Source organism: Corvus moneduloides, chromosome 8, assembly GCF_009650955.1.
Source record: "Corvus moneduloides isolate bCorMon1 chromosome 8, bCorMon1.pri, whole genome shotgun sequence".
Lineage (NCBI taxonomy): Eukaryota > Metazoa > Chordata > Aves > Passeriformes > Corvidae > Corvus > Corvus moneduloides.
The window spans coordinates 26,968,278-26,981,544 of NC_045483.1; the positions used below are offsets into that span (position 1 = coordinate 26,968,278).

Here is a 13,267-nt window from a genome sequence, read left to right on the forward strand (position 1 = left end):
CATCTTAATGCTTATTGGAGAATTCTTTTGAATTTAATCTTATTCTATGGTACTTACAAATAAATACATTGTGTTTCTTACAGCTGCTCTGCCAGTTAATAGCAAATACAAGTACAAAATTAATTTCTTGCCTTTTACCCCTAGACCTAGAAATGACAGAGGGGGGAGGCTTCATTCAAAGGAGATCCATTAATGTAATAATAATGAAGCCAGAGATTAAAGCTGATAGGCTTTGTGGGGAGTTTTGTATGGCGCTTAACTACATTAACACTGGGTTTTTCTCCTCCTCAAAAGTGCTAAAACTTAGATACACTCAAAATTCACTGGAAACCAAGCAACTACAGTACTGGCCACTGCTTCTTTGCCCTTTTCCAGCTATCCTGAAGGCAGATGGACATCACGTTATTCAGAAAGTGGTAACAGACTGGAATGCTGTAGACCTGGTGGTTGATAGGGAGATTGTATTTCATTGTAACATCCATGACCTGGATTTTGGTAACTCCTGAGTTTTATTTATTGCAGTGTCTCCAAAAGGACTTGCATTTTGAAACGAGTGCTTCCTGAGGCATAAACAGTCCAGGTTCCATCAACATTTACACTTTTAAGCTCTGTACTGCTTTATAGTCAAGGCAGTTGGAAAGGCACAGTCAGGAACACAGAATGGCTTGGGAGTTAAGGCCATGCTTGGGAGAGCACTGTCCCAGGCCATCCCACATGCACCAGCATGCAACAACAAGAAAACCTGCTAAGTTTTGGTCCACAGAGGTATTAGGGCTTCCCTCTGCTTTCAAAATAGAAATTTTTATTTTGTTTGAGCCTTAAGTTTCTTTGCTGTTTTTTGGTGTGGGGTTTTTTTGTCTTCCCCTCCTCTTCTCCAGCAAGACATAGGTAATACCATTTCAAAGTTGCCTTGCAGAGAGTAATTTTGTCATCATTTCTTTGCTGCGGGTGAGACCAGGAGTTTGGGGCTTAAGTTTTTTCATCTCCTGTCCAATGGCTTGCAGAAAAAGGCTGAAAGCCCCTGCTTCTCCCTTTCCCACTTTTCAACAGCCTCTCTAGGACTGGAGACAGTTGTTAAGAAAAAGCAGCAAACTGACCAAGGACAATGGATTTTCCAGCACCACAGCCCAGCTGGTTTGAATCTTCCTGAAAGCAAGGCAGACAGATCAGAAACTGGGAGGTTCCAGTTGGAAATTTGCAACAAAAGACTGATTCCTTTTGTTCCAATCCTAGACTTATGCTGGACAGTGAAGTACTGGCTGTCAGGCCTTGCTGCTGCCTGCAGAATGGCCTGCACTGCTGCATCCATGCCTTGCTCTGTTTCAACTCCAGATCAAGGCTGAATCCATCTCCGATTACAGAGTTAACCACAGCAGAGCCAAGCTCTGTCCAAGCACTGTGAGGAAGAACACAAAGGACTATAGGTGTTGGAGTAAGAAGTAGAAATGTAAAAGGTAAATACATTTACTCGCATTTATTTTCTAAGTTGTGGTTTTCTCCCTTAGGAGGTAATGGCAAGTTAGATCCACGTTGTGAAGAAGCCAGAAAAGCAGTGTTAAATGCTTAACAATTCACAAGGACACTTTCCCTTTAATCTTGAGTTTCTGTCAGGCAATTTACTTGCATCACAAAGATATTACCAATTGGTTCTTTACACTTCTAGGTCTCTTAATGAACGGGATAATCTTGTTATACCCCCATGTCAACCAAATAAGAATATAGCGCCTTTTCCAGAACCAGTCAGATGTTACTACCCTGGATATCGCAAATACGTGTAGAACTGATTTGTATATAGTTTTAATAATTTGAATTTAGTTAAAAGAAGAGTAAAACTCCTGGGTATCTTTCATTCTTTCAACTCTATAAAGTTTCCTATGTAAAAGATACTTTCAAAGTCATTCATAGTTGATAATACTTATTTTTATAGTTATACCAGTTGTGCTCTTCTCTTGGCGACAAACATCTCAGAGTATGTTTGTACATCCCTAGGGAATCCAAAAGTAGAGAGAAAGAAGTTGGCGTAGCCATAAGGACAGGACTGAAACTGACTGGGTGTTATCACAACTGATATTCCAGGTACCCCAAAAATAATTAGACTAAGAGGCTTCATTTATGCTCCTTATTTGTCAACATACACTCAACTTCAATGTAATTTTAAAAACAATTTACACTTAGGCAAATTCAACAGCTTGCAAATAATCATATGCCAGAATGCTGGTACCCTGAGAAAGATTCAGTTTGGCCCATAATTAGTTATGCAAGAAGGAAGTGTTAATCTTTCTATACTAACAGAGGGGTTTGAGCCAAGAAACACAAGGATTTGCTGAGGCCCAGGAGCACCAGGAAGCAAAGCTGCAGTTTCCAGCAGGGCTGCAGGAGAGCAGGCTGCCCAGCATAAAACCAAAACCCAAAGAGAACCTGTCATTCAGTATCTTCTACCAGCTGAAATCTGCAGCGAGACAGCAAACCACATTTACAATAACCCTGATCCAACACAAAAGCGTGTCAAAATAACACTATGTCCAGATTCAGTCCCCTTCCCTAGAGGTGACAAAGGCATTAAACCAATATTCTTTAGTAAGAAAAGCAATAGTCAAAGTTGAGCAAAGTAGGAATTCTACTGTCCCTGTAGAAGACTGAAACATTTCTGCATTCTACAACTCTGATAAAACAAGATTAGAAAGTGGGAGCATCCAGACTGAGCTGGATTGAGAAGATCAATACAATTAAGTTTGGCACAGCTGGCCAGGAGCACTTTTTGCAGCAAGCATTCACACAGACAGTAAACTGGGTTTCAGCACCTGCCCTGGACAGCAGAAGTTTGTGGACACCTTGCTGTCACCCTGACCCTCCCTGCCACTACTGAGCAGGTTGTCCTGCCCATAACCCAGCTCCAGTGCAGCTGCCAGCACAGGCAGGGCTTCCTCAAACCCACCTGCTGCATTTGTCACTGGGACACCAACAAATGGCTTCCTGCTCTGGCAGTAAATTGTTTATTGGTCTCTTAGGTAAATGCAAATTAATTAGACTAAATTAGTTTAAATAATGCTAGTTCTGGGCAGGATTTACTCCCAAAAATAGCAAACTAAACTCCCCAGATCTCCTGAGCATGGAAAGCTGTGAACATTACTGGAAACACTGCAAGGAGATAAGCTCATTAGTGTGACTAGTCTTGGGGTAGATTTTTTTGTTTTATTTTGGTTTTTTGTTGAGTGGATTAATTTTGCTCTATTTGGTGCCCTCTTTAACAACACTTTGAGAACATATCTGACATACCTCCAAGTTCAAATAACAGCAGTTTTGCAGGGAAATATTAAGCCTTAATAGATCAACATGTTTAGCTGGAGTTAATACAAACAAGCTCTGAGGAACACAAAACTTCAGATTTGAAACAGCAAGCTTTCAAGACAAGCGTGAGTTGAGGGCAACTGCTCTGACTTTGCTTTAGAGTAATATTATGACCAAATTGTGAGCATGAGACAAAAAGTCAGCTGCACCTAAAAGAGATCTCATAGTTCCACATAAAGAGAACTCAACTCCCATTACTATGTATTGGTTACATAAGGAAGAAATAAATATAGATTTGTAGTAGCCCTTCCAGTCTGGTACCTGTCCCCCAAACACTACCTGCAGTTAGGTTCCACAGCCACTAGCAGGCAGCTGGATAGGCACTACAGTAGCCACTTGGACAAAGGCATGTAAATTTTTTATAATTAATACCCACTTTTTTCCCCCCTCAAATTCTTCCTCATTTTTAAGGGGATTATCTGCCCTGTAGATAATCATGGCCATTTGAAAACTGAATTTAGCCTCCAAGTCTTCTCTACAGCGACTTTCAGACAGACCATTGTGATAAAGTCAAATCAGGAAGAAGCAAGCAGCCGCAGCAAATTATTCCAGTAGTAACACCAACTAAATTGCTGTGCAGCTTTTATGGTTTGACTAATTGTCTCATTAAGGCACATTTCTGATCACTGAAATGGATCTCAAGTATTATTAATCACTGAAAAAACTGTACCACTAAGAGCCTCTCTCCCTCCTATCCTTGGCACTCTTTGCAATGGAAAAGGCTCCCAGGCTCCTGTTGATTGGAGCCCCGCCACTGCACAGTTGGCAGTCAAACGGTACTAATGGCACAATAACCCAATATAACTAAAATAGTTATGTCTTTCACAGTAACAATCTCTTATAACATGATTAAGCTCCATCATGTGCGTTTCCTCGTGTTTTGCAAATGGCTCAGAAAAATCTGACAATTTTTCCAGTAATTTCTTCAAAAGGAGAGGGAAAATATACATAAAATACATTAGCTATCAAGAAACAAATTAAAAACATTCAAAAATTTTTTTTAAAAATATTAAAACAACTGCAGCAAGTATGGACTGCACAGCAGCATGGTTGTGTGGCACCCAGTCCACTCCCCCCTTGCAGAACACACCTCCAAAGACTGAGTTTGTCAGTTATTTGCAGGCACTTCAGTGAACCTTAGTTAGGAGCTGGCTTGCCCTGGGCTACCTCTGGAACTGATGGAGAGAGGCACCTCCACAAAGCAGTTCAGATCTCTACAGCCTGTAGCATCTCTGGGCTCCTAATCTTGGTACTCTTTATTGGTGTTTGGTTTCAAACAATATTAGGAAAGATGAGGCTTCTTCCTCATATAAGGAGCACATTTAAAAAAGAGCAAATTGGCATTATCCAAGTCACCACTCTTCATGCTCAGCAAACAGGAGGACTTTGGCCATCACTCCCAGTGGCTGCACAAGCCGTACACTGCAACAGGACAGTTGCCCTTACAAGGGGAAGCCTCCAGGTGTTTATACCATACATTATCATATTAAAGACAGCAGACACTTAATTTCCAAGGAGGTAATTTTCAGAAGCCTAATTCAAAAGTGGCACAGCTATTGCTGCAAGACATACGTACTTTCATGGTTACCAGCTTGATCAAGGGGAAAATAAAAGGCCACAAAGGCCTGGGAGCTCTTCTGTGGAGACAGAAGTGGTGCATGGGAAGGAAATTACAACAGTAATCCTCAGTATAGGCTCCTTCAAGTGAGAGAGAAGATGCATCACTAATTTGAAATTAATTTTAAATTGATATGAAATGCAGCTGTTTGCTTGCTACAGCTTTCAGTTTTGCAAGGCAGTTTTAAGAAAAGACAGAGTTGTCCTGCACCAACACACAGGCACTTTTCAGGCACATAAATAGTTGCTCACATATAGGTGTATATGCAAATGTGCCCAGGAACAACCCACTGAGGTCATATGAAGTATAGCCAGAAACATTGCAAACAAGTGGTCTTAATTGTAGGCTTTGGAATTAATTCTGGAGAACAGAATGTGGCTATGGAGATCTCCTTCCCTTTGGGCTTTGTTACAGGGACAGGTACCACAAAGTTGAAATCTACATAAATTAAATATATTGAGCTTATGAGCTGTGCAATATTGTGCTCACTATGACAAAATAATATTTTACTGATAAGTCTAATGAGGGATCTCAGCATTGTGATAAAGGCCTAATGAAATAAAAATGGAAGTAACAAAAATAATCACACTTCATATAGCATGTCCCTTATTTTTTAATGTACATAAATATCAGAACAGTAATGCTGAAAAGAAGGAAAAATACCAGATTTTTTTTTTCTGGCAGTCTCTTCAGAAGCTATTTATGAGCAGTCATAAACTGACATGAACATTCAGATATATTTTCCTGAAGCCTGTAGAGTTTTGTCCAAGCAAAAGCCTTAGAATATGTGTGTGTAAATAAATTAAAGACTGTCTGGTTTATAATGAGAAGGGTGTATTGTGATATAAATATTGCAGACCACATTAAATAAACATGGTCACATATGACCAGGTATCTATTAAATGAGCACATCACAGGAGAAGTTGATTATCTAAGAGTGTAACTAGGAACTGTTTAGAATCACTGGAGATTAAGTTGCTTTATTTCTGTTTATCTTTCCTTCTGAGTAGGCAGTAGGTTGTTGCAAGGAAGAGTCCCTAAGCAACGCAGAGCTTCAGTTCTTCATCAACTCCAAGATGACAGTTTTGTCAACACCAGTTTGAAGTCAGGATAAGCCAAAAATTTTACTCAATGTAATTTTGTGCAAAATGGGTTGGTAAAAACCAGTATTTTAAGATGTAAAAGAGCAAAATATTTACAGATACCTTATGCTGTTCAGGGGAAAGAGGAAAACTTAAATGCTCAGTATATATTTGTTGCACATACTGCAGCCTAAAAAAAGTATATAACGACTTCTTCAAAACTGATTTGTAATGTCAGCAGCTAGTATCCTGAGAGTAACATACAACTTTACCATAATAATAGGATTTTTCTAGACTTGACAAGTTATTGTGTTTCAGTCCACATGCAAAAACATCAGTGTTGATGGAATTTGATTTTGCTTGGGCCGTGAAACTCACAAAGAAAACTGTCCACTATTCATCCTATACAATTCAACCAACATTGCAAACACGGACTAACTAAGGATATGTTTGGGCAAACTGCTGTAGCACAAAGAGCAACTGATGAAGGAGGATTTAATCACATAAAATTATTGAAAGCAAGATGAAGCCAATCCCCTTAAATTACTTAAGTACTGCTTAAACTCTGTAATTAACATATAGTAATAAATATTTCATCTTTAACAAGTCTACTGGGAGCAGTTTGTTAAACATTTATTTCTGGTCACGGTAAATTATGTACAGTCATTTTGTCATGTTCTATATTAGACAATTTTATTTTAGCCTCTTTATTTTACCCCCAGCAGTGGATATGCTCATTTGGGGAAATATAATCGTTCCTCTAATGTGTATGAAACATACTCTTCCTTCATATGTCTTTTGCCTTTTACTAATTAACTTTGCCCTTGCGAAGTCCTGGCCAGCACACAGTGGCTGCTCATATTTACTTCCCAGCCTTTCCTGTGGAACTGACTCACTCCAGATAGAGGAGCTTTAGTGGGAACCCCAGCAGGACTACCCAGGGCACCACTGCAGAGTTAACCTCACAGCCTGGGCGAGGTCACTTAAGGACAGCAGAGAGAAGAACCAGGTCTCCTCTACAGCACAGCCAAGCCCCGAACACAGGGTGCAAGTGGTGTGTTTTCAGGCAGCTTCTAGCACTGATCTGCACTTTTTCCTTCAGCCTGGGTAGCATCACAGGTGCATGGGGAATTCTGTGGGAGCACTAAACATCACTGCCCTTCAACCAAGTCTGTGTGCAGACAGCTGTTATTCCACTGCAGGTGGAATTCCAAGCGAAATGCAGTCACTCAAACCAGTACTGAAACAAACCCATTACAGGGATACTCTAACCACCCAAGGAAAATAACTGAGACCCAAGCTAAGCACTCATGCAGACCTCCTCCTCTTGTGGCAGGCTCCTCTCCTGAAGGGGAGGGGAATTTAACATTGGCTGTGTATGACATGGCCAGAAAGTGTCTATGTGCTCGTTTATAAGAGTAGCAGTGAATTTATGGGCTATTGAACAGCAAGTAAAGATTTCTGAAATTATATTTCAGGGTTTCACACAGCATCTTTAGTGATGACTATAACTGTTTTCCTCTCTAAACAAATTAGATTTCCATTTGCCATTAATGACCGAATCACTTAAGTATCACAAAGGAACTGCCTGGCGTGCTTATTAATAATTGAAAACTTTGAGGAAATCCGTGAAACATTTTAAATCAAAGCTAATAATTCTCTAAAATATTTTTCCTGAATAATTACTCCTTTTGTTCTTTTATTCCTTTTGGATAATAGGCTACATTTTAAATAACGGCATTAAAAAAACCTGAAATAACAGTTAAGAGGTATCTAAAACCAGAAGTGGTTTCAATGTTAAAAAGCATGAATTAGAAAAGAAAAAAATATTCCTGTTTCCTTCTAGCAAGTATGTTGAATCCCTATTTTAGACTGCATGCTGTTTCCTGATATCTTACACCAATGATTAAGAAAATGTACCCACTTAATCTCTGTCCTTGTTCTGCATAAAAATGAAGAAAAACTTTCAATTATCTTTTTAATCAGTAGAGTCCATGAAATCAAGACTCCTGTTGCTACACAACTGGACTTTGCAGAACTACTAAAAAGCCAAAAGCAACAAAGAATAAAAAACCCCACAAAACTTTCTTATCAGTGCCAATAGGAATCTTGAATGCCTTCTGCCATTTTGTAGTTATTCTACTCAGTAACCTTTACTACTCAAGAACAAAGGCAGAAAGGTATGTGCAAAATTACTCACAGCTGCAAAGATTTTTTTGGTGTCTAAAATGGCGCATTTTCATCAGCACAGGAAGGTTGTATGACAGGTGCTGACCAAAGCTCCAAGACCTGCAATCTTGTCCACAAGACATGGAAAGAGGGAGAAGCAGAGGTTCAGTGTCTGTCCATCCCAGCAGGTCTCACCTGGAGATGATGGCTGCAGCCTGGAAAAAGCTGGGTCATTCTACACCTCTCCCAAGGGAAGAATAATTAGCTTAAGTGTTTGCTTTATTGAGTTTTTTCAAACAGAACAAAATGTATTTCTTTACCACCCAAAGGTCCCCCTACTTTTTCCAAACCAGCCTCACTGCACTCACAATGCAAGTGGCAGTATTTTATAGCCCGAGCAGCTTTCACCACTGGCTCACCTCAGAAATCCACAGCCATGCCAAGTTCTTTACTCTAGGCCTTACAGTCCTCAGCAGCTCTGACAACAATTCACAGAACAGTGTTCCCTTCACCCCAGGGGCAGGACAAGACATCCTTACCCAGTTCCCAGTCTCTTACCTACCCGCAGAAAGTCCAAGTATCTGGGAGCCTGAGGCCTCCTTTCACTCCTGAGCCTTTCCCAGCAGCCGTCCAAGGCCTTGTTCCCCGCACCTTAACTCTGTAACTCCCTCCTGCTGTGGAAATGGCAGTGATGCTCACAGGGCCCACAGAGGGCACGGCCACGGCCCTCCATTCTAGGAAAAGAAGGTGAAGTGCTTGAGGTGTTACGGGGACAACAACAAATTAGAGAGAGATGGGCCAGCTGTGGCCAAAACCTGGGCTTTAACCCCCACAGCTCACAGGCCAGTCCTATCAGCCATAATTAATTATCCCCTGCTGGGCTGCTTTGTTAGCCTGGCAGGGGCCCTGATGCCCCTCATCGAATCCCAGAGCCCTGCACCAACCTGAGGAGCTGCCTATAAAATCAAAGCATTCTGAACTCACTGAACCAATATAAAAGACAACACTGGACTTTTTTCTTCCATCTTTGACCAGACTTGTTAAGTTTACAAATGTATTCTGTCTGCGTTTTGGGCTGTTCTGGCTTTATGTGATTATTGAGTGTGTCTCTATTTCATGTTTTAAACAATGTCATCTATGCCAACAGCAATTAAAAGGATATACACATATACATACATATATAAAATATATATATAGATACATGTATGTGTGAAAGCATAGAGTAGAGGTTCCCAAGCTTTCATTTTGTTGTTATTATTAGCAGCAGTGGGTATTCTCATCTCTGTATCAGAGACACCACATCTGCTGGTTGTACACCCAGCTAAGAGCTACCCAGAGCTCTTGGAACAGCAGCCAGAGAGTCTAGCAAGGGATACTTAAACCAAAACAAAACGAAACAGAAAACACCCCCCAAGGCACACACTTTCATCTACTCAGTTCAAACAATGCACACACATTCCTGTTTTTTGCCTAGTCTCACACATTAATTTTTACCTCCTGGAACAAACAGAATGGTTTCTTTTCTGGAGAACAGGTTACTCCTCTGCTCTAGCACAGACTCCAACTGTACCATGGGCAGAGCAAAGGTTTCCACCAAGCACACTCCTGCTGTCAGTGCAGCTTATCAGGAATGAAGAACAGTGACAGAAGCTAAGACTTGCTGCTGTGGGCATGCACAGTATGGTGTGTCCCCAAGTAGATGAAGTCAGTTCACTCTCACATTTGCTGTTTCTTCCAAGTTGCAAAGCTGTCATTTGAATTTCAATGCCGACTTTTTTCAGAAGAGGTCTATGAAATACTTCAGTCCTTTTCAAACATTCTACAAAGATTAATGACTTAGAATGTTTAGAAATTAGATGTTAATTCCAGTCTAGTTTCAGTGTTCTAAAAACTCTCCTTGAAATAAAAACGCATTCACATGTTATTTCAAAAAATTAGCAAATAATAAACAAAGTGTTCTAATATAACCTCAATGTTATTGTCAATTTTGACTCAATGGTTTTGAATAATTATCTTTTTCTAGTTCATATGCTGTCTCTCTCACTACTTCTATATTTAAATAAGCCACCATTGAGGAAACAAACAGAAAACAGAAAAATGAGCTGTCCTAGCACTCTTACAAATGGGTTGTTAATGTCCCCACTCAAAGGAGAAATTGTCAAAAAGAAAAGCCATAACAGAGAATTTTCTTCTTACGCACTTTTATTTTATTGGGGTTTTTTACATCTTTGATAGAATTTTTATGCAACTATTATGCCACAATCTATGATACACAATGAGAGTGGAAATCTGTCATTTACCATTTATATTTCTATGTTAATTTTGTTTTCTACCTCTGCATATACTGTGGCATAAGTGCATTTATCATATTTCATGCAGCACTGACTGCCTTATGCAAACTGTGGATACAATAAACAGAGTATATTTTAGCTGCACTCAATTCTTGCTACAGAAACAAGCATTCATAAAAGCATTAAAATACTTCGGGGGATGGTTACTCTCTATCAGCTTAATGTTTTGAGCTATAGAAAGGGATAGGAGACAATATTTGTGGCTGTCAACTGCAGTACTTTCCAAGTTCATTAGGTTTTCAAAGACTGAATTAGCTTAAATGCTTAAGTGAGAGAAAAAGCCCAGGGCAACCAGTCTGATTTAAAAGGATGCTACAGAGTTTCACAAACATTAGACTACGTTCAGTTCTGGATGCCATGGTAAGTACCTTACCACATCAATTCTACGCTCTGACAGAAGGATTGTTTCTTCACCATCATGGTGTATCTGAGCCAAATAAAACGACAATATAAGGCACACAGGCCTTTTTGGAAACCTGCCTGGGTATGTAGTACTTGATCATAGCTAAAAGTTTTTAATTACAACTTTTTATTTTGATGAGACAAGCTTTCCAGCATCACCCGACTCTTTGAATCAGACATAAGCTGCCATGCTTTGTTATGTCACAGTCCATACAGCAGCAGCAGGGCAAAAGGTACTCCCAGAGCAAAAGCATGTCCAAGGAGCATGCTCAGGACAGGCAAGTGGAGATGGGGTGAAGTCTCATCTCTCTGTTTTTCAGTCACTTCTTATGCTGTCTCCAGGTGGCTGCTCAGCACATCCAGCCTGACCCTCCCTCAGGGCACTGCTGGGGCACAGGGCTTTGTGCAGCTGCTTACAGCTCCCTGCTCCAGCACACGCGTGGCCATTCCTCTGTACCCCACTGACACTGCTCACCTCACCATTCCCTCTGCCAGCCAGCACAAAGATGGCAAAAAGTCTCCTGCCACTACATAGGTTAGCACTGCAGAAACCTGCAGTCACAAGGTCCACTCAGAGCCAGGTTCTCCTGGAGCAGAGGGAACAGGACTTCTTATATCAAGAGGGGAGAGGAAAGCTGGGCTCACCTGCCTTCTAGCACTGTGGAGAAAGCACAAGCAATGGTTCTCAGACCATCCTGCCATGCAGTGCCTCCCCAGAAGCCAAGCATTACCTCTCAGGAAGAGAAACAGCCACTGCTGCTCTCTCCCCTCCAGCATCTCCTGTTCATCAGCCCCATGACACAGAGCAGCTCTTGAGGTGGCTCACTATTATGTCCAAACTGAAAGTACACAGCAATTGATACCCTAAATTGACAAATAAACATAAGGGACCAAAAATAACCATTACTACTTGTGCAAAATCACAGCATGTGCTTTTGGTAAATCAGCAGCTGTTGCTTGCCCACCTTCCTTTAAAAAAGGGTGAGTAAATCAGGAATAGCCACTTCAGAGCTGAATTATTATCAGCAAGGAGCTGTGAGGTAGGGAATAGCACTGGAGAAAGCTGAGAACCCACTGCTTGTTGCAAAAACAGAGATTTCTCATCCAAACAAAATCTTGTAATGGTCAAAGAACAGCAGATCTTAGTGGTATGGTAAGGGAAAGAGTGTTCATCCAAAACAAGGATGTTTACAGGACCCCACAATTCCCTAATACCACACAGCATCAAAGCAGGCAGCCCAGCACCTTACTTTTGAAGTCGTTTGATGCTGAATTCTCCTGGTGATCACCCACTGCTCTGTCAGCTGTGGTCTCATGTACACTTCTTCCCTTCTCAGCTATCCCCAAACAACCTTTTCCTGGCCCCTTTTACTTCTGCCCTCCCTGATCTCATATCTAAGTGGTTCACATTACTTACTGTTATCCCCCAGTTGAACAACTTTGTAATGTGACTCCCTATTTCCAGTCTCCTCCTCACATCTCCACGTTACCTCACCATCTCTTTCCAACAAACACTGCTGGCACATTTCTCTACCAAAACCATCTACCAACTCTGCTTTTCAGTTTCATCACTCTTCTCTGATATATAGACAGAAGTAAGTAATTTATTTTCCTTGTGTGCGTAACTATGGTGCAGTCCATGCCTGCTCTACTTACTTACAGTACTTAGACAGTGCCCATAGACTGAGATATGAGCCTCACCAAGCCAGACATTGCATCTTAGGATAGAATAAGCTTCTTGTGTCAAAGACATCCCAATTTAAATAGACAAGTGACAGAAAATGGTAGAAGGTAAGTTGGAATTGTTTTCTCCTTATAAACTGGGGAGCAAGGTACACAGTAATGAAGTCAGCTGCTGGATCCTTTTATTTGGCAAAGCAAAAATACATAATTTCCAGTATTCTCCCCACTTTCCTTTTGGATGCAGTGTTTTAAGAGACTACCAGTCAGAGACAGGTCAGTACCCTGCAGTTAGAATGTCTTTCCCTCAAAGGCCTCCAGGTTGAAAGCTGTATCCAAGAATCTTCGGAGTGACACCAGATGCATGTTCTTGTTGCCTGTGGCAGCTGCAGCAGCAGGCTCTCGGCCAACATACCTGCATGACAAAAAGAATTGGGCAGACAAATGAGGTGAAAAGAGAGACTATTTTGACAATAACAAGCATGAGAACATGCTGTTTAATGCATTCAAGTCAGCTTGGCAGATTTGGAAATTTAGTCATCAATCTTTCTTAAATAAAAATCAATCTAAGTTGTACTAAGTTATACCTTCTGGTCAGCTTCCCTCTCTTTCCCCCC

General features: G+C 40.8%; 2 protein-coding genes across 4 annotated transcripts in view; one reads left to right on the forward strand and one right to left on the reverse strand.

The window, feature by feature from the left end:
* Nucleotides 1-117: 117 nt before the first annotated feature.
* On the forward strand, nucleotides 118-1,567 carry C8H10orf53 (chromosome 8 C10orf53 homolog). The gene is made up of 2 exons (XM_032117134.1): nucleotides 118-495; nucleotides 1,506-1,567. The coding sequence occupies exons 1-2, from the start codon at nucleotides 153-155 to the stop codon at nucleotides 1,565-1,567; spliced, it is 405 nt and encodes a 134-aa protein (XP_031973025.1). The 5' UTR covers nucleotides 118-152.
* Nucleotides 1,568-10,401: 8,834 nt separating this feature from the next.
* The window catches only part of OGDHL (oxoglutarate dehydrogenase like), a 50,718-nt gene continuing 47,852 nt past the window's right edge, over nucleotides 10,402-13,267 (reverse strand). For all 3 annotated transcript variants that reach the window (XM_032116438.1, XM_032116436.1, XM_032116437.1), the window contains exon 23: nucleotides 10,402-13,065. In XM_032116438.1, the coding sequence (XP_031972329.1) occupies nucleotides 12,942-13,065 (124 nt within the window). In that variant the 3' untranslated portion in view covers nucleotides 10,402-12,941. The remainder of the gene's footprint in view (nucleotides 13,066-13,267) is intronic.